The sequence below is a fragment of the Cyanistes caeruleus genome, chromosome 25 (genome assembly GCF_971803275.1).
Source record: "Cyanistes caeruleus chromosome 25, bCyaCae1.hap1.1, whole genome shotgun sequence".
NCBI classification, from domain to species: Eukaryota; Metazoa; Chordata; class Aves; order Passeriformes; family Paridae; genus Cyanistes; species Cyanistes caeruleus.
Genome location: NC_141725.1, coordinates 5,768,188 through 5,788,348, shown reverse-complemented (window position 1 = coordinate 5,788,348; position 20,161 = coordinate 5,768,188). Strand labels below are relative to the sequence as shown.

At 56.4% G+C, this 20,161-nt stretch overlaps 2 protein-coding genes across 7 annotated transcripts; one reads left to right on the top strand and one right to left on the bottom strand.

Moving 5' to 3' along the window:
• The first annotated feature begins 294 nt into the window (after window positions 1-294).
• Window positions 295-5,945, top strand: UBXN6 (UBX domain protein 6). The gene is made up of 11 exons (XM_086863135.1): window positions 295-522; window positions 652-809; window positions 1,035-1,093; window positions 1,235-1,357; window positions 1,572-1,669; window positions 2,005-2,080; window positions 2,166-2,250; window positions 2,473-2,692; window positions 2,768-2,898; window positions 3,512-3,657; window positions 4,154-5,945. The coding sequence occupies exons 1-11, from the start codon at window positions 440-442 to the stop codon at window positions 4,277-4,279; spliced, it is 1,305 nt and encodes a 434-aa protein (XP_086719261.1). The 5' UTR covers window positions 295-439; the 3' UTR covers window positions 4,280-5,945.
• Window positions 5,239-20,114, bottom strand: CHAF1A (chromatin assembly factor 1 subunit A). 6 transcript variants are annotated; one of them, XM_086863130.1, is made up of 16 exons: window positions 19,566-20,114; window positions 18,743-18,793; window positions 18,309-18,554; window positions 17,359-18,101; window positions 15,590-15,646; window positions 13,595-13,836; window positions 13,084-13,144; window positions 12,367-12,435; window positions 11,786-12,009; window positions 11,482-11,650; window positions 11,220-11,300; window positions 11,054-11,143; window positions 10,583-10,844; window positions 9,514-9,977; window positions 6,940-7,027; window positions 5,239-5,723 (listed from the first exon to the last, which is right to left on the bottom strand). In XM_086863130.1, exons 2-16 carry the CDS (start codon window positions 18,789-18,791, stop codon window positions 5,644-5,646), a joined length of 2,925 nt encoding a protein of 974 aa, XP_086719256.1. In that variant the 5' UTR covers window positions 18,792-18,793; window positions 19,566-20,114; the 3' UTR covers window positions 5,239-5,643. The 6 variants fall into 6 exon arrangements, with proteins under 6 accessions (XP_086719256.1, XP_086719254.1, XP_086719255.1 ...); XM_086863128.1 differs by lacking the exon at window positions 19,566-20,114 and adding an exon at window positions 19,348-19,442; XM_086863129.1 differs by lacking the exon at window positions 19,566-20,114 and adding an exon at window positions 19,117-19,306.
• Window positions 20,115-20,161: the final 47 nt, after the last annotated feature.

The window sequence follows — 20,161 nt, the reverse complement described above, 5'->3', positions numbered from 1 at the left end:
TCCGGGAGTGCCGGTCAGGGGTCCGTGAGTGCCGGTCAGGGGTCCGTGAGTGCCGGTGTGGGGTCCGGGAGTGCCGGTGTGGGGTCCGTGAGTGCCGGTCAGGGGTCCGGGAGTGCCGGTGTGGGGTCCGTGAGTGCCGGTGTGGGGTCCGTGAGTGCCGGTCAGGGGTCCGGGAGTGCCGGTGTGGGGTCCGCGGTGCCGCCAGCCCCCGGTGGTCCCGGTGCCGCTGCTCCTCGCCCCCATCCCCGAGCGGGGCCGGTCCCGCCCCGTTCCGGTGACGGCGCGGGCGGGCCGGAAGCGCGGGGGGGGCGCGGCGGCCCCGCTCCCATCCCGGTGCTGCCGTCCCGGTGCTCCCGTCCCGGTGCTGCCGTCCCGGTGCTGCCGTCCCGGTGCTGCCATCCCGGTGCTCCCATCCCGGCGCTCCCGGCCCGGCACCGCCATGCGCAAGTTCTTCCAGGAGATCAAGGCCGACCTGAAGTTCAAGACGGCGGGGCCCGGGCAGAAGCTCTCGGAGCCGTCCCGGTACGGGCGGGGGGGACTCTCCGGTAACGCCAGCCCCGGGCGGCGCCTCCCGGGGCCAGCGCGGGGCCCGGGGGTGTCACCGGCGGCTGGGCAGCAGAGCGGAGCCCGAGCCCGTGTTCTCCGCGGCAGGGCCCCCAGGGAGAAGCCGAAAGCCGAGGTGGCCCCGAAGGCCCGGCAGGCCCCGAGCGATGAGGCGCAGAGGGCGGCGGCCGCGGCGCTGGCCCGGCTGGAGCTGAAGCCCAAGGCCAAGGCAGCGGCCGGCTCGCAGGAGACCGTCAGGAGCCACGGTAGGAGCGGGACGGGGCGGCCGCGGCCACCGGAGCCCGGGGACAGCGGGCCCGGCTGAGCTCTCGAGGCCGTTCGGGGGCAGTGGGTGGAAATGGGGTCATGGGCAGCCCTGGGCTGGGACACCACACCCGGGCAGGTGTTTGCTTCCCAGGGCAGCGCTGAGCTGTCCAGAAGCCTCTGGAACGCGCTGAGCCTCCTCTCCAGGCGGGGTTTGTGTGTTGTAGTGAGGAAGGAGCTGATGGCCGAGGCAGCTGCCAGCGAGGAGCTCCCGGCGGAGGAGAAGGTGAGGGAGATGCTGCCGCTCCCTGCTCAGCGCCCTGGGGCTGCTCGCCCTGTCCTGAGGGGATCTGCCAGGCTGTTTATAAACATGACCCTCCCAAAACCTCCCTGTGCTCAGTTTGGTGCCTGCTTTTATCTCCTCCAGGAGCAGGAGGAGGAAGGGGCAGCTGCTCCCTCTGTATCGGGGGTTTATTTCATCTGCCCCTTGAGCGGTGCAATTGTGAGGAAAGACCAGAAGGAGAAGCAGCTCCGAGAAGCCATCCAGGCAGTGAGTGCTTCCCTTCAAACTCCTTCCCTTCCCTCTTCAAACTCCTTTTGTGCCATGGGTCCAGCAGTGACCTCGCCAACCCTCCACCTCCTTCCTGCAAAATCTCCAGGACAATTTCACCTTCCCTGTTAAATCATCTCCGGCCCAGCAAATGGGGAACAACTGAGCTGAGCTGGGGTCAGCTCCTCCCTGAGCTTCTCTCCCTCTCCCCCAGTATTTCTCTGTGGACCCGGTGGCTGCTTCCATCATGGAGATCCACACCTTCAACCGGGACCGGGAGAAGGTGCGGCTGTGCGTGGAGACCATGGCCAAGTGAGTGTGACTGTGGGTATGGGCTGCTCATCCCTTCCCTGGTGGATTTTCTTGCTCTGCTTCCGCCAAAGTCTTTTTTTTTTGGAAGAAAACTGAACCCTTGAACCACCCAATTTGTCAGTTGACCCCATGTCAGCGTCCTGGAGGATGTTGATCCCATTTGTTGAGGTTTGGGAGCTGCTGGGTGTTTGGTTTGACCCCAAAGCATGGATGTATTTTATTTACCCGGGTTTCTCATCTCTTTTACTCTGTGAGAAATACTGTGAGGTGTCTGTTTTCTCTCTGACCTCGGAGTGTCCTGCTTTGACCCAGGCAGTGCGTTCCTCTTCCTGCAGGTACCTGGATAACATCTATCTCCATCCAGAGGAGGAGAAATACCGGAAAATCAAACTGCAGAACAAGGTGTTCCAGGTGAGCTCAGACTCCCGCAGCTGCCCAGCCTTGGAAAGCCCTTGCTTGGAGCAAACTCCATCGAAATTCTGTCCTTTCCTTCCAGGAAAGGATAAGCTGCTTGGAAGGGACGCACAAATTTTTCCAGGCTGTCGGGTTTGAGACAAAAACACTGCCTGTTCCAGGACAAGGCAAGAGCTGCTGGTGGTGATGTGGAGTCAGGGCTTTGGGGGGTGCTGGCATGCTGGGGAGCAGCTCTGGTTGCTGACAGCTCCACAGAGCTCGTTACTCCAAGGCTGGAACAAAACCAGGAGCACGTTCCTTGTCCAGACGTGACCCTTTCCCAGAGATGCTCGTCCCTGTGTCACTGCCCTGCAGACCGGGAGCCTCACGGCCCGTCCTTGTGTTTGCAGAGGCCACGGAGGAGTTCTACGTGCTGAAGGAGGAGGTTCTGAGCAGGCTGGAGGAGCTGAAGGACCGCAAGGAGCAGCTGCTGAGCTCGGAGCCCGTGCGGGCGCAGCTGCACCGGCAGCTGACGCTGTTCCAGCCGTCGGCCGCGGCCGCGCGCTTCGAGCTGCCCCACGACTTCTTCAACCTCAGCGCGGAGGAGCTCCGGAGGGAGCAGCGGCTGCGGTGAGCAGCGGGGCCAGGGGACCCCGGCCAGGAGCTCGTGGCTCTCCTGGGGCCTACAGGAGTGTCTCCCCGTAGGACGGAGGCGGTGGAGAAGGCGGCGATGCTGAGGACCAGGGCCATGCGCGAGAAGGAGGAGCAGAGGGAGATGAGGAAGTACAACTACACCCTGCTCCGGGTGCGCTTTCCCGATGGATACATCCTCCAAGGTAAAACAGACTCCTCACCCTTCCCTGGGGCCCCTCCAGAAGCTCCTGGGGGTAGGTGTGGTGTAAGGAACCGGGTGACAGGAGGTGCTGGGTTCAGCTGATGGAATAAATCCCCCCAAAACCACGGTGGGGTAGCGTCTCTCCATGAACTCTTCCCATCTCCAAACCCTCCCCCTGCTCAGGGCTGGGATTTTAAACCAGGATTGGACAGAGAGGGAAGAGTCTCAAGGCATCATTAATTAAAGTCTGCTCTTCCCAGGCCTCTGGAAACAAGCTGGACTCATTAGATCGGTGTGTGACAGCAGCCAGCGTGAGCTGCCCGTGTGATGTCAGACTGTACAACAGCATAAATCCTCTTCAGATTTTCCAGTGGAACTCTGGAAATCATTTCAGGCTTTCCCAGCTCTTTGTTACAGGCTGGCAGGGGCTCCCAACAATTGACTATTTTTCTTTGGGGATTCTGCTTTTATAGTTTTCAGTTAAATCAGGCTGGCTGTGTGTCAGGGAAGTCGTTGATCGAGTCAGCATCAGTAGGTGAAGCCCCATGGAACCGACCACAAAAGGTTAGATTTTGGTAAATGCCAGACTCTTTCACCTTGTTTTCTCATGGCAGGGACTTTTTATGCCCGAGAATCAGTATCTGTGCTCTACAACTTTGTGAGGGAAGCGCTCAGAGATGACTGGCTGCCCTTTGAGCTGCTGGGACCCGGAGGTCTCAAACTGACTGACGAGAGCTTGGCCTTCAATGAATGTGGCTTGGTGAGTGAAAAAAATCCCAGAGCATCTTGAGGCTGTCAGAGACTTCTGCTGCTCAGAGCTGGGGGAGGAGTTGGTGTCCTTTCAGAGCCCCAAGCTGTGCTCTGGCCCCTCGTTTTTAGCACAGTCACTGCCTGGGGGCCTCGAGGTGAGCAGGGGAGCAGGGGAGCAGGGGAGCAGGGCTCTCCCTCCTGGAGCAGAGCAGCTCCAGGGGCTGGGCAGGAGGGAAGGCAGCGATGGGGAGGGAGGCACCAACAGAAAGCCCCAATTGGCATCCCTGGAAGGAGCTGCTTGCAGAATCCAGCCTTGTCCCTTGCAGCTGGAGCAGCTGCAGCTCTGTGAACGCACACAGGCCAAGGGGAACAGAGCAGCCGTGGCACTGCCCAAGGCCGGGATGCAGCAACCTGGGACAGTGGGAGTTGTCCCTGCCCCGGGCAGGGGTGGGACTGGACGGGTTTAGGATTCCTGGCTGTGGTCAGTAACCTGCCTGTCCTGCCAGGTGCCCTCGGCCCTGCTGAGCCTGGCCTGGGACGCTGCGGTGATGGCTGACGTGGAGGCGGCGGCGGAGGAGCAGCGCAGCCCCCTCAGGCCCGAGCTGCTGGCCCGGGCCCAGAGCCTCTCCTGAAATAAAGGGCCCTGCCTCCCGTGCTGCTGCCTTTACCCGTCCCTCCTTTCCCAGGACTGCTGGAGGTGGCTTTGGTTTGGCTCTGCGGAGGGGCTGGAGCTCGCTGTGCCCGCGGCAGCCCCAGACCCTCTCCCCGTGCCCGGCTGCTCCCGGGGGCTGCGGCCACCAGAGCGGGGCAGGGGCTGCAGAGGTGACCCCGAGGAGCTGCTGGAGCAGGGATCTGGAGCAGGGACCTGGAGCTGGGATCTGGAGCAGGGACCTGGAGCTGGGACCTGGAGCTGGGATCTGGGATCTGGAGCAGGGACCTGGAGCAGGGATCTGGAGCTGGGATCTGGAGCAGGGATCTGGGATCTGGAGCAGGGACCTGGAGCAGGGACCTGGAGCTGGGATTGGGGCTGTGGGGCTGCAGACCCAGCCTGAGCCTGGCTGTGGGGCTGATTCAGAACTCAGCTTCCCCTCCTGTGTGCACTGTGACTCCTCTGCTGGAGAGAAGCTCTTGGGAGAAAACTCAGTCTGATCAAATGGAACTGGATTTATTCAAGGACTCAGTTCTGAGCCCAGCTGTTTGGGTTGTGTTGTGGTAGGTTTGAGATGCCAAACCAGTCTGTGCTGGGGCTGGCACTGGTGTGACTGGGAGCAGGGGCTGACGGCAGGGAACAGCCTGGTGGTGATAACAAACCTCCAGCTACAGACAATCTTTTAAAGAAATAATTCATAACTCTCCAGTCACACAGAGCTGAAACCCCCAGCGAGTTTCTCTGTGCAGCATCAGGTTTGATGCCAGCCCAGTCCTTCAAAACCTCAATCCAACTTTTCCTGTGGGACAGAGCCCAGCTCTGCTGGGGACAAGAGACAGAATCCAGCCCTGGCCAGTCCCAAAATAAGAGAAACATTTGTCCTTTTCCAAAGGTAAACCCTGCTGCTGTTCCCTGGAGCAAGTAAGACCACAAACAGGATGGTACAAGAGCATAAATTCATATATAATTGTACATCATTTATACCCAAGGCCACGCTGTACAACATTATGAACAGTCATTCCCCAGTGGCATCACAATAAGCTTATTCCAAAATCCCTCAGCTACTTTTAGAGATAACTTAGATACCTTCCATTACAAAGAAGTATCAAAATTTCAATAATGCTTTATTAAGGACAGATTAATATGCGGTATTTAAAAAAAAAAAAAAAGCTAAAAAGCTAAAACTAAAAATTTAAGCTTCCATCTGGTCTGAAGCAGAACAAAGTGCTGTCTTCTCTTTACAAGAAATGTGGAATACTTTCAAGTATCTTGGTCAAAGATACACAATGTTTAAAATCTTCTAGCTCATTCTACATACATACAGAGGAGTTAGTAGGCATTTAAGTCTCAAATTGTATTAGATGGGCTGACCACGCTGCTGTCCTGGTCAGCAGCTCTCGTGCCACTGGATTCTGAAGCTGTAGAACCTGCAAAGGAGAGAATGTGTTGGGTTTGTTTTTATAAATATCCTCATTAATCCAGTAGAATTTGACTGCTTTATGTTTTATCTGTGTTAGCTTCCTGCATCTGTTGTGAGTCTCCTTTTCAGCACTATTTAAAAACTGGTTTTAATACTGGCTTCGTATTTAATATCACCAATCCAGAATAAAAAAAAATAAATAAAAAAAATCACTTTTCAACCATCAAAAGGATTTTCATAATCTTTTCAGTGCTTTGGAGTCAGGCAGAGCCAAACAAACGGAGCTGTGTGTGTGTCAGCAGAGCCTGAGGGAGGGAAGCTGCTCGGTGGCACCCTCAGAACAAGAGGGGACAAACCTGAGGCGAGGTTTTCAGCTCACAGCCTGGTAATCAGCAAAAGCAGCTTAAGATTAAAGCCAGGCTTCATGTCAAGCAGTGCCACTGTCTGCTCTGGGAGGTGAGAGGAGCTCAGAGAGGAAGGAGAGCCCAGATAATGCCTGGAATGGGTCAAACACTACAGAATTTCTGTGCTGGAGTCCTTATCTGCCAGAGGAGCTGCCCAACACAAACCCGCTTTCCTCAGAGCTGCATTGTGAGCAGAAGAAAGAGCCCAGAGCTTTGGGGAGCGCAGCACGTGCCTGCAGGCAGCTCATTGATCTGGTGAGCACGGCCAGAAGCTCTGGGAGATGAAAGGAGCTGCTCCACGTCCTGGTCCCAGTGCGGCCGCCGCAGCAGAGGGGCTTTGAAGCCGTTTCCAGGGGATAACTGGGACACAAACCCAGACTCTGGGGCACAGCCTGCTCCCCCAGGTGACCCCCTTCACACAATCTGCAGCTCCCAGGAGGCACCAGAGGGGTGATAACCCAGACCTGGCAGCCCTGGAGGGCTCTGCACGCCCCAGGGAACAGAGATATTTACAATAATTCACCGGTGCAGCTCACTCGTGCTCCCAGAAACGGGCAGGGAACGCTGGCAGCCACGGGCTGCTCACGGGGCTGGGTGCCACTGAGGCCATGGGAGGGCAAGAGCAGCTCAGAGGAGGCCAGAAATAGCAAAGCAGCATCTTTAAAAAAAGCCTAAAAAGCAGGAGTTTCTAGAATAAAGTATCTGTAGAAAGAAAAGCTCGAGGAATGGTGAGGAAGGGGCAGAAAGCCCCAGGCTCAGCCCACGCACTGGCTGCTCCCTGGGGGAGTGTCTGCCAAGAGCCTGGAGCCCACTTCCCACCTTTTGCTGGCTGTACATCCACAATCATGCAGTCGTCATCTTCCTCATCTTCCTCCGTGTCTGCCTGAAAGCCGTCCATCTCTGCAGCCTTGGGGGAAACAACAGGCACCAGGTGAGAGTCTGGAGGGTGCTGGGCAGTGTTTGGGCACGTCTGGGGGCAGGGAAAGCTGTGACTGCCAGCCCCAGCAGCCCCTGGCTCGAGCCACAAGGCCTCATCTGCAGTGCACAGGCGGTGGGAGAGGCCAAGCTCTGCTCCAGGATCCCTCCCTGTCACACAACGTGCTCAGCACCCCCGCAGCTTCATGGAAACCCGACTCGCTGCAGTTGGGGAACTCTCTCCCCTCTCTGTTAATTAATTTTCATAGAATGACAGACTCATAAAGCTCAGTGAGCCCCCAGCAGTGCCCAGGCCAGCACTGCCCGTGTCCCCAAGTGCCACATCCCTGCAGGGAGGGGACTCCACCCTGCCCTGGGCTGTCCTTTGGGTGAAGAAATGTTCCCTCAATCTCCAGCCAAACCTGCTCTGGTGCAATGTGAGGCTGTTCCCTCTTGTCCTGCTGTCCCCTCCTGCCAGGGAGCTCTGCACAGCCCCAAATTCCCCCTGAGCCTCCTCTGACCCCTCTGGATGCTCTCTCCCTCCTCGGGATGGAGAATTACTGTTGCCTGTCAAGTTTGGGCCTTGTTCTCTCCTGTCTCCTCCTCCTCTTTGCCAATCAGTTTTTATTCAGGGACTGGTGGCAGTTCAGGTTTCCTGCCATGGGAAAAGCCCAAATTCTCTATTTTGAACTGAGAGCACAGAACACAATTTGTGACACAACATGAAGTTGCCCAGCTGTGAGGGTCTGTTGAGCTGTTTGTTTCCCCTTCAGCTGGACCTGGAATGAAAATCCCAGTCCCCATCTCCTAAAAACTGTTCCAAGCCAAGAGATTTTTCAATTTCCATCTCTCAATAATGTCCCAGTTCTCAGATGAAATCCCTCCCACACGTGGGCAGGTGCTGCCCACTCGAGCACCACGTTTTTCTCTCCACAGCTTATGTAAGAGCACCTTTACTCACACAAGCCCTGGTGTGAGGCTCCAGCAGAGGAACACGAGTGGGAACGTGGCAGCTGTGCCCTCCCCACGCTCCAGCCTGGCTCCACAGCGTGGCTGGGAGCTCAGCACCTGAGCAGGGCTGATTGAGCCAGCAGGAATGAACCTCTGCTCGGAGCTGCACCTCCCCAGCACAGCTCTCAGAGGCTTTGAAGCGTTCAGGCTGGTGATGTAATTCTCCTAAAAGTCTTTGTTTTGCTATTTCTGCTCCCTTATAAGCTGAATTTCCAGTGGGTGCCAAGCAGAGACTTTTATCTCTGCCTTTATTTAGTGTACAAGAAAAAACCCAAGCAGATGGAGTTTGGGGGCTGAACAGCTTCTCACAAGTCTCTGATCTCTATCAATACCTGAATGCTGAGCTTTTTCAGTAGAAAAGCCAAAAAAGCCAAGAATAAATTGGGAAGGCAAAGCATAAAAAGCATCAAAAGCCTCATCTGTGGTCTATGGGAGGGGGTGGAACGAGATGAGCTTTGAGGTCCCTCCCAACCCAAACCATTCTGGGGCTCTTTCTGAACCTGGTGCGCAGGGAAGGAGGAATAAATCCACTGGCAGGGATTTCAAACCCTGATAACCCCAAGTTCCAGCACCTAAAGCCTCAGCTGAGCACCCCGAGCTTTGTGGGTGCCTGAAGGGGCCAAGAGGAGACACAGAGAGAGAGACTGGGGACACAGGGAATGCTCCCAGTGCCAGGCTGGATGGGATATGGGGAGGAATTCCTCCCTGTGAGGGAGGTGAGGGGCTGGGATGAATTCCCAGAGCAGCTGTGGCTGCCCCTGGATCCCTGGCAGTGCCCAAGGTCGGGCTGGAGCAGCCTGGGACAGCGGGAGGTGTCCCTGCCCATTCTGGAATTCCATGATCCCATTTTTCTGTCATGATTAGGCTCCAGCACCACCTGTGGTTGCCCTGAAAAGCAGAAGCAACAACAGGAAAACCACAACACAGCTCCCAAGCAGCAACCGCTGCAATTCCATCTCATTTCGTCCCTATGAATTACTGCATTTTTAAAGCAGCTCTTGAAACTCAGCTTTACGTGTGTCAGGATGAGCTGGAGCCTTTACAGACTGCTCTGGGCTGAGCTGCAGCACTTGGGAACCACATTTAATCCGTTCACATGCAACTGCTGTAAGTCATCAGCTCGGGCTGTACATCTGGCAGCCACAGGCACACATAAAACCTGCACACAAATTACACACAGCTGTAAAACCAAGGCCAAGCAGACTCTCAAACTATTCACAGCTTGGATGCAATCACTGCCAAATAGCAGAGAATGGAAGAGCAGCAGGAGAGCAACGTTTCAAATGGAACAGAGAGTCCAAGCTGCAGGCACACAAAAGAAACCCATCTCTTTAGTCCCATCATTTCACTTCTTTCCCCATAAAAAATGGGCCTTGTGGTGTGCAGGCCGGGCCTGTGGCTACCAGGGGCAGCCCAGGGTGCCAACACCCCCAGCCACGGGGCACACTCACCCCGCTGGGAACTCACCTGCTCAGCATCCCGAGGCCTCTTCATGAACTTGGTGATGGACATGCTCGCCATGGCCTTCCTCTTGGCTGCCGGGGGCGTGTGCTGCGGGGCGGGCACGGCGGGCACGGCGCTGCCCTCGTCCCTGCCCGCGCAGGGCACCTGCGTGACGTAGCTCCAGCGGCACGGCACGGGGAGCCGCTCGTGCCCGAAGCTGCGCAGCACCTCGGCGTGCACGTACCAGCACATCCTGAACTCGGGCCTCTTCTCGTACACAGAGTTCTCCGAGATGATCCTCTTCAGCCTGGCCTTGGAGGGGACCCCGCCGTCCTCCCCGGCCGGGGGCTGCGCCGGCGGGGGGCTCCCGTCGCCGGCCTCGGCCACGTCGCTGAAGCGTCCCTGGCGGCAGCACTCCTGGAACTCCTGGATGATCACCCTGCTCCCGTGCACGTTCCCGTGCAGCAGCGGCAGGAGGTGGCCGAGGACTGCGGGCGGCAGGGAAAGGGTTAAAGGGGGAAAGCGGCAGGGCTGATTTCAGAGCTGGGGCTGCCCCGTCCCTGGAAGGCTCCGAGGCCAGGCTGGGGGGGACTGGAGCAAGTGAAGGGGTCCCTGCCCATGGCAGAAACTGGATGGGCTTTAAGGTCCCTCCCAGCCAATCCTGGGATTCCAGGATTGTAACAGCAGCTGAATTTGATGTACAAAACTCACTCTCGATAATAACAACACCCTGGAGTGAAATCCTCACCCCCTGTTTGGCCCTCATGTGAGTTATTCACGTCCCTGTGAGCAGGAAAAGCTCAGGACAGGAACCCAGCACAGAAACCAAACCCTCTCCCCCAAACAATAAACAGGCTCGAGCCCATCCTAAATCAGAGCCTGCTCAAGTCTGGTTGGTTTTATTTCCTAGATTGCCCAGAGCAAGACTTTTTGGAGAGGCACTGCCAGAAAACTCCTTTCCAAGAGCTCTCAGAGAGTCCTGGGATTCCAGACTTGTCAGAAACATTGTGAATTCAACACTCAGTAATCCCCCTACTCCCTGCAAAGCAGAGTACAACAGTCTGCAAGTACTCTTCAGCCCTTCAGCTCTTACTTTGCTGATCTTTTGCCCTTTTCTTGCTACATTTCTGTGTCTGCTGCTCTTCCTCTGGCACAGGTGGATCCAGGACACAGGCTGTGAACTGCTGGAGCACCTTCAGGTCCGTGTTGGTGCTGCTGTCCTCTGCTGCCCTTTCCCAGACGCAGCCGATCTTCACGGGCTGCAGGACGTGGAACCTCTTCCCCTTGGCTATCAGCTCATCCCATTCCTTGGCTTTCAGCTTCTGACGAACCTTCTGGTTCTCAGGGTCACACTCCTGCAGCCACAGGGGTCAAAGGACTCAAATTGCACCCACGCCAGTTAAAAAAAAACACAAGAGCTTTTTAAAGCCAGCTTTGCCTGGTGTTCCCCGAGCCACACAGGGCTCCTGAAGCGTGCAGGCCTGAGGGGGCCCAGCCCTGTGTGCTCCCCTCCCCTGCCAATATTGACATTCCACACTTCACTGGAACTCAGGGACACCCTCACCTCTGTCACACCTTCATCTTCAGATAGGTACCCATGGGGTACAAAAAACCCATCGTCCTCGTCTTCATCCTCTCCCTCCTCCTCATCATCCTGCACACAAATGGATTACAGGTTACACTGCTGAGTGCACATGGTTCCTGATGGTTTCAGCATGCAGGATCCTCACCTCTTCACTATGGGAGAGACTTTCCCCTGGCTCCTCCTCTTCCCACTCTTCATCACTGTCTACTTCATAGTCCAGCAGTTTCTGCAAGGAATGCCAAGAGAGGTCTGTCCCTCGCTGGAGAGCACAGCCCCAAACCCAGCCTGGGGTTTCAGAGCTGAGGGAACAAAGTGCCTCAGCAACCCCAGGCAGGCAGAGGACTTGGCCAAGCACATTCCCTGCCAGAGCACAGAGAGGGGGAGAGCGCAGCAGCCCAGGTGCTTACGGTGTCCTTGGACCACGGATTCCTGGCACGGATCAGGGCGGTTCTCTTGTTCCAGGTGCCCCAGTAGGCAGGGCGGTGATTCTCACTGAACTGCAGAAGCTTCATCCTGCCAAACTTCTCCCTCTCAGGAACAGCGTCTGCCTGGCAGCTCTCCACCACCACCACGTCACTGCCAACACAGTGAAGGTGGCTCAGGCCCCGGAGAACAGCTCCAGCCTTCCCTCCTCTCCAGTGTCCATCACTCCCTCAAACCCTCTTCCGTTTGTTTTATACACAGAAGCCAAGCCCCCAAGTGCAGACTGACCTGTTCACACTGTCATTGCTGTCACTGACCAAAGTGGGCCCAGTTTTTCGTGGTTTACGACATTTTAGATCCCTCAAGAAGGAACCGTCGCCGTTCTGGGCACGCAGGAGCTCATCCAGCTGCTCCAGGTACTCTGGATCCAGGGAAACACGGCTGAGCGGGGCTAAGACCATGTTCTCCTTAATTTCAAAAGGAGCAAACTTCCCACAGGAGCCAGCAAGGGTCTGAAACATCAAGTGAGGAATGTCAGGGCTTGGGCACCGAGAAGCTGCAGCACCAGCAATGCCACAAACACCTGCTGCTGAGGTGTGGTCTGAGATTTGGGTTAAGTGAAGATTTAGGTTAAGCCCTTCCTGTCCAAGACTCCAGCAGATCTTCCAGGCAATGCAGAAGACAGAGCTGAGATTGGCTAAACCAACCACAAATGTCTCCTGCAGTCTCTGCTCTGGCCTTTTTCTTAAAATCCTTTACGCTTTTGAGAGCAGGAAATTAAGAAAGAACAATGTTTTGACCACCTAAGGAGCTGTAAGGGGCAGCTGAGAAGGAAATGAGGGCATTTTTTAGGAACAGCAATCCCTCACCTTGGGGGCTTGTGGAGTCTTTGGTTTCTGGAAGAACCTGGTGATCTCTGCTTTCTGTGCATTGATGCGCTGAAATGAGAACCCAAATGTCAACACAGAGGCAGAGGAAAGCTCTGGAATTCAAGGTGAGCTCAGGCATGACTCAGCTTCAAAGCAAAGTTCAGGCAGTCACCAGCTCCTGTGACTCAACAGGAGCACTCCTTGTGCCCCCTGACACAAGCAGGGCTCCAGGGCCACTGCCAGGGCAGGGTTCACTTGTGGGCATTCAGAAGCACAAACAGAAAATGTTTGAGAGGGTAAAAGCAAAGGAACCAGCAGGAGTGAAAGTAACAAATAAAAATCTGGAGCAGCAGCGCCAGCAGGTCACGGGGCTGCCTCCCAAAGGGATCTGTCCCATCCCAAAAGGGATCTGCTCCACCCCAAAGGGATCTGCTCCACCCCAAAGGGATCTGCTCCACCCCAAAGGGATCTGCTCCATCCCAAAAGGGATCTGCTCCACCCCAAAAGGGATCTGCCCCACCCCAAAGGGATCTGCCCCACCCCAAAGGGATCTGCCCCACCCCAAAGGGATCTGCCCCATCCCAAAGGGGATCTGCCCCATCCCCAAAGGGATCCCAAAGGGATTTGCCCCATCCCAAAGGGATCTGCTCCACCCCAGCTGGCACCACCATCTCACCCCAGAATGAATTCAGACAAGCCAGGGGAAGCCTTTTTTACCTTTTCCTCCTCCTTTAACCGTTTCTCCTCTTCTTTCTTTCTCTTCTCCTCAAGTTTTGCCCTTGAAAACAAAGTTCATGTGAATTGCCACCCTCCAGGAAGGGTTTATTTGCACTGAGGAAGAGCTGGGAAGCCCCAGACCCCACCATGAGGATCATCTGTCAGTCCAGCCAAGAACCACCCTGGTTAAGTGTAGAGGAGGCTTTGTTCATTCGCTCTAAAGCAAATATTGACCCATTTTAGCCACAAAGTTTACAGGCTGCCTCGAGTTTCCCTTCACACCGGGAAATTTCAATCACCAAGTCACGGGTGACTGCAACAAACAGGCCCAGAGCCTGCCAGGAGGGGCAGCAGGACAGCAGAGGCACTGTGGGACAGGGACACAGAGCCCCTCGAGCATTCCAGAGCCAGCCCTGAGCCCAGGCCCGTGCTGCTGGAGCAGGGCAGCCTCTGGGACAGGGAGAGGTGGGGATGGGAAGAGCACAGGGTCCCCAGGAGCCCAGGCACTCACTCCAAGGCCTCCTGCCTCTCCTTGCGCTTCTCCTCCTTCACTCGCAGCTTCTCAGCTTTCTCCTTCTCTTCCTTTTCTTTCCTTTCCCTCCTTTCTCTCTCTTTCAACTCCTTCTCTTCCTCTTTCCTCTTCTTTGCCTCCTCCTTGGCTCGTTCTTTCGCAGCTTTTGCCTCTTCCTTCAGCCTCCCCTTCTCCTCCCTCTCTGCCTGCAGCTTCTGGAGCTTGTCTGCGCGCTCCTGATCCTGGGGCACAAACGGGACACTCAGGGAACCGCGCCTTCGTGGCACCAAAACCAGCACTCCACCTCTGCAAGAGGAGCCTGGACCCACCCAGAGCCCGACCTGCAGCATCACAAAACATCCTGCAATGGGAGGGACCCTCATCCTTCCCGGGAAAGCAGCTGGGAGCACATCCACGGCTCCCTGCTGCCAGCTGAGCTGCCTCGTGCTGCCTCCCAGAAAGCTTTAATTATTCTTTTGCAAAAAAAAAAAAGGTGTTTCCATTTCTCCAAGCAACAAAGAAAGCTTTGTATTGAGTCATCTTCATTGCCACTGTGGCATTATGGAAAATTAGATGGGAATTAAAAAATCGTAATTATTCCCTTATTTAATAGGAGATTTCAGATTCTCTCCAAAATATTTCCTCCTGAGCTAAGCTTTCCTGCTGTGGTGTCATCACAGGGCAGCAGCGGTGTCACTTCTGCAGCTGAACTGGAGCTGATCTGACATCACAAACCCCCTGTGACAGAAACCAGACCTGGATGATCCCCAGGGGTCCCTCCCAAGCTGGGACATCCCGTGATCCCTGGGAATAACCGGAGTCTCCCAACTCCCCATCCCTCCTCTCCGCCCGTTTCAGCACCCTGAGCTTGTTCAAGGGGTGCTCTGGGAACAGTGGGGGCAAGATTTATTGCAAGTGTTGCCTTTTGTGGTGTTTCCTCCCAAAACAACTGCAATTCCCACCGTGGCTCTGCTGACACACAGGAGGAAAATGTCAAATTAAAGAAAAAGAGCTTTTCTGTGCTGCAGGCGCTGCTGATGTCACCAGGAAAGGAGGATCTGCCTGTGCCCAGACACTCCAACTCCTCCCTGGGTATTTTCAGTTTTCTTTTATTGATTTCACATCTCTCCTTGTCAACATCAAGGCTCCCTGAGCAGTGTCACAACACAAATAACTGCAGAAAGCCACCAACAGCCAAGTGGTGCCAATGGCAAGGAAACAACACTGTCAGCCTGAGTCATGGAATGTGCTGGGTGCTGGTGTGAAGCTGACAGCTCACTGGTGGCTCCACTTCACTCTCAGCATCATTTTTAGCTTCCATTCTCCTCTCTCCCTCACATCCCCGCTATTTTTAACAGAGCTATAGAAGGGAAGAAAACAACAGATTGGAATTCTATATGGGGCACTGGGAAAAAGCAAGAAGCTTTACAGCTACAACTTACATAAAACACACGAGTTTATAAACAAGCCACTGGGAGATGCACAGTTCCTGAGCACAAACCTTCCCAGGTGCAGGAAAAACAACCCCAAAAAAGTCCACTTCACTGCTGGAAACCCCAGAGACCCTTCAGCCTCCTCTAGAGCCAGCATTCCACGGCTGGCAGCAGAATCAGGGAGCAGAGTAAGGAGCTGCAGCCAAGCACACAGAACCTGGAGCTTGAGCATTCCCAGTGGTGGCATCCAGTGGTGACATTCTCTGGGAAGCCTCAGACTCGTTCCCCTACTCTTAAATAAAAGTGTATTTATTAATACACACTCTCCTGGTGTATTAATAAAAACAGACCCTGCAATTTGGGGCTTAAACGTTTCCAATCTCTTCCCCAAGAGCAGCCACAGCTGCGTTCAGGAGCTTTGGAAAGAGCCAAGCACCTTGACTGCCTGCATTAAAGGTTCTTCCACACTCCTCAGGGTGAGGAAGAACGGCAAGAGAGATGTTCCAGCTGGGCTGAGACAAAAGGCTGCTCAGGGGAGGTGTCAGGGAAATAAATGCCTTACTCTTTGCAATCTCAGCTTCTCCTTCTCTGCTGAACTCCTGTGGAATTTCTGAGGTACCTGCAATTACAAAATCGAGTTTTAGAGGAGATCCTGCTCCTCCCTCTCCAGCCTGAGCCACAGCAGGCTGTTCCTGCAGATCACATCCAGCCACTCCAAATGCCCCCAGAGCAGGGGATGAGGACACAGCTCGGGCTCGTCCCATCTCCCCCCTCCCACCCCAGCCTGGATCCATCCCAGAAACCCTCACCTTACCCTGCCTGCATCAACCAACCCCTCTGGTCCCCTCAGCCCCACAGGAACATTTTGGGAACGTTCAGAGCACCCAGGGGAGCTGCTCTCAGCCAAAGTCAGTTTGGGTTTCTCTGGGGCTTTTTTTGCATCCACCTATCCTGCTGGGATATTTAGCTGGAACTTTGTGACCACAGGGACTGTTTTCCACATTTTAACACTGTTTCCTCTTGCCATCACAGTCCACTTGATCTCCCAGCACTAACAGCCCACTGACCCTAAATTCCAAACAGGGCACACTTCCCATTTAGCTTTTATTTATGGGGAGAAGAAAAAGGGGTTTTATGCTTAAGATTATTGTTCATAGACTGCTTAAAGGCCTAATTTATCAATCTTTCAGCACACTGTGACTTGATTTACTGGATCCCCCCCTCCTCCTCCTCCTGCCATTCACAGCATCACATTTAAACTGTGATTAACGGGCTAACACAGCCCAACTGCTTTATTTGCTATATTTATCTGATATAAAACAGGAGTTCTGCCAAGTGGGAGCTTCAGCTCCTCAGAGCTGTTTCCTCCCAGGAAAACAAACCTGCCAGGACTCGCAGCTGCACAGCTTGGGGTGCAGACCCTCGTTTTGGGGAGCAGCACACGCACAAATCCAGCCCCACTGGAGCTATTGGATCACACCAGGAGTGCTTTCTGTTGTTCTGCTACGCTGCAAATGCTTCATGCCTGCTTGAGTGTGTCTGTTTATCTTAGAGGTGGAAGACTGGGAGTTTTCACAGAGGAGGAATTGATTGCTTGACTTGATAAACACAACAAAAGGACTGGGAGAATCATGCCCGTGGTGTTCCAGCCACCTGAGCAGGTGCTGCTGCCCTTGGAAGCTTCCCTGTCAAAGCTGCCCCAAAATCAGGGTGTTTGGGGGTGTTCTGCTGGAGCAGAGCTGCTAAACTGAAACTCAGGTGACCAAAAAGCCCTTCACTGAGAGCTTTCACAGAATCCCTGAATGCTTGGGGTTGGGAGGGACCTTAAAGCCCACCCAGTGCCACGTTCCACTGTCCCAGGCTGCTCCAACCCCCTCCAGCCTGGTCTTGGGCACCTCCAAAGCAGCCCCAGCTCCTCTGGGAAACCTGTGCCAGAGCTTTTCCATGGCAGCTGCAGGAATTGAGAGCTGGAAAAGCGTCTGCACTGGTGGTACTGGGGGAACATCCTCACAGGAACCACAGCAGCTTCCAGGAGGAAGAACTGAGCTTGGGAAACAGCAGCTGGAGCACAGACTGCTCTTGGATGCTGGTACCTAAACACCAAGTCCCAAGTGGGCATTTCATTAAAGAAATGCAAACACAGCAGCAGCCAGAACCAGGGAAGATCAAATCCTTTAGCTGGAGGACTTAAAGATTCCAAAGGGCAATAACTCAGTAATTAATCACCACCTCCCTACACTCCCCGTTGCCCCACTCATCCTCTTCCCCACGATCCCAGGAACCCAAACACTGCAGCACAGCAGTTTCCACCCCAGAGCAGAGCGGACCAACCTTCCTGGCAGGGGTGGAGGCAGCCAAAGGACTCGAGTTCCTCTTGGCCTCTGCCACGAGCTGCACGTCGGGCGAGCTCCCGGAGCTCAGCGAGGAGTGGCTCAGTCCCGAGTCTCCCTCGTGGGACGACTCCAGGGCCTCGTTCTCCGAGCCTGTGCCGCTGCTGTCCAGAGACACCACCTGGGGGGATTTCAGGCTCATGATGTCCTCCAGCAGCACCACGGGCACCTTCCCCTCAAAGAGCACATCCTTCAGTTCGCCCTGGGTCCCCTTCCTGCCTGCCACTGCCCTGGAGTGTGGCTGGATCCCAGCTCCCGGATCCTGCTCTGCCTTGGCTGCAGCTGCACAGGGCCCCTCAGTCTCCATGGAGTCACCTGCTGGGCTGCTCTGTGAGGAATTCAGGCAGCTCAGCTGGTTCAGCTCTTTTCCTATCGTGGTGCCGCTGGTTACGGCAGCTCTGGAATCCACATCCCCCTCGAGTCCGTGGCCAGAGCCCTTGGAGAGGTCAGGAACACCCCCAGGGTCACTCGTGTCACCTCCTGGGTTTTTCTGGATAAAATGGCCCTTGGAGAGGTCAGGAACACCCCCAGGGTCACTTGTGTCACCTCCTGGGTTTTTCTGGATAAAATGGCCCTTAGAGAGGTCAGGAACATCCCCAGGGTCACTTGTGTCACCTCCTGGGTTTTTCTGGATAAAATGGCCCTTGGAGAGGTCAGGAACATCCCCAGGGTCACTCGTGTCACCTCCTGGGTTTTTCTGGATAAAATGGCCCTTGGAGAGGTCAGGAACATCCCCAGGGTCACTCGTGTCACCTCCTGGGTTTTTCTGGATAAAATGGCCCTTGGAGAGGTCAGGAACATCCCCAGGGTCACTCATGTCACCTCCTGGGTTTTTCTGGATAAAATGGCCCTTGGAGAGGTCAGGAACATCCCCAGGGTCACTTGTGTCACCTCCTGGATTTTTCTGGATAAAATGGTCCAACGGACCCTTCCCGTTCACAAGTTTTGGAGTCAAATTCCCGTCGGAGCCCAGCTGGCAGTCGTTCTCCACATTGTCCAGGGAGGCACCTGAGGCATCCAGGGAGGGATCCTTGCTCGGAACAAAAGCACTCGGGGAGCTCTTGACTTTTTTCACTTCTGAATCCAGATCGAGTTTTTCCTTTGGCACAGGATTGAGGCGCTTGAAGGGCAGCCGAGCTGCAACAACAACACCAGGTCACTCAGTGACAGGAAATATCAAAGGATTTCATTCATTTTGAAGCATAAAATTGAGAAGAGCCACTTAGAGGCGGTTTAATCACAGCAGAGCCAATGTATTTCACAAAACCAGGTCTGAACTGCTGTTAATGTATTAAAACTGAGCTGGATGAGGGACATTCCCTTACCTTGGACGAGCTTCCGTGGAGGAACAGCAGCTTTGTCTCTGCACTCCATGGCTACGGGAGAAAACAGCAAATCAACACCCGTGGTTGTTCCCAAGGAGCCCAACAGCTCTCCCAGGGCCGCTGAGGGAGGACAGAGGGGCCCCCTGACCCCCCCAAGCCAAAGGAGCCAGCGGGTCCCGGCAGCCACAGTGTCCCCTCGCTGGGCTGGCCGGGAATGTCCCCAGGAGGCTGGGCCTGCACCCAGCGAGATGTGAGGGGGAATCTGCCGGCTGTGAGGGGGGCAGGCCGTGGCACAGGTGCCCGGAGCAGCCGTGGCTGTCCCCGGCTCCGTGGCAGTGCCCAAGGCCGGGCCGGAGCCCTCAGGGTGTCCGTACCCGCGGCACGGTTGGAATGGGGAGCGACTTCAGATCCTTCCCCACCCAAACCGCTCTGTGACTCCGCGAGTGAGGCCGCAGGGCGGGCCCGGGCCCAGTCCCGGGGCGCGGCGGCAGCTCCGGCGCCTCCTTTGTTACCCCGGGCGGGCCCCGCGCACCCCGCGGCCCAACCGCCGCCGGAAACACCTCGCGCCCCGGCCGGGCCGCACCGCACCCCCAGCTCGGCCCTACCTGTGGCGGCGGCCGGCGCGGCTGGCGGCGGTGCCGGGCGGCGGCGGCCGAACCGAGGCGGCCCGGCCCGCGCAGCCCCCGCCGCTCCCGGGCCCGGTCCCGCCCGGCCCGTCCCGCTCGTACTTGGCGGGAGCCGGGGCGACCCCGCGTCGCGCGTCGCTGATTGGCGGAGCGCTCCCCACGTGACCCGCCCAGCCACACTCCCCGCTGCGTCTCGCCTTTCGACTGGCTGCCGCAGCAGGCGCCGCTGATTGGCGGAGGCGGCTGTCGGTCAGGCGCGCTGCGGGCGCTGATTGGGTGGCTTTGTAGAGGGCCGGCGGGGCGCCGCTAGGTTCTTGCGTCTGGGCCCGAGGCCTACCCGCTCACCGGGCGGGAACGGGGCCGCAGCGGGCCGGTCCCGGGACCGGCCTGTCCGCAGCACCGGGCGGAGGGGGCGGAGCCAGTCCTGCCGCGCGCCGCGCCGCTACAGGCCTTGAGCCAACGCGCGAAATGGCGGCGGCGCCGGCGGCCAATTAGCGCCCGCCGCTGCGAGGCGCAAGCGCTGTCGCGAGGGACACTGGGAGCCGTAGTTTTCCATTGGAGTGTCTGTCATCCCATCTTCCCCCCCAGGACTATGGCGGGGGTCCCAGCCCGGTTGTCCCCGTGTCGCACACGCGGTCCGCTCCCTGCGGGCGGTGCTGGATCCCTCAGGAGAAAGAGCCGGCTGCGCCACAGTCAGCTCCCAACATGCCCGCCTGTCGCGACACAGCGACTCGCGCCGGCGCTCCGCGGCGGTTCCTCCTGGTCGGCAGGGGGCGCGCTCGCTCCGCGGGGC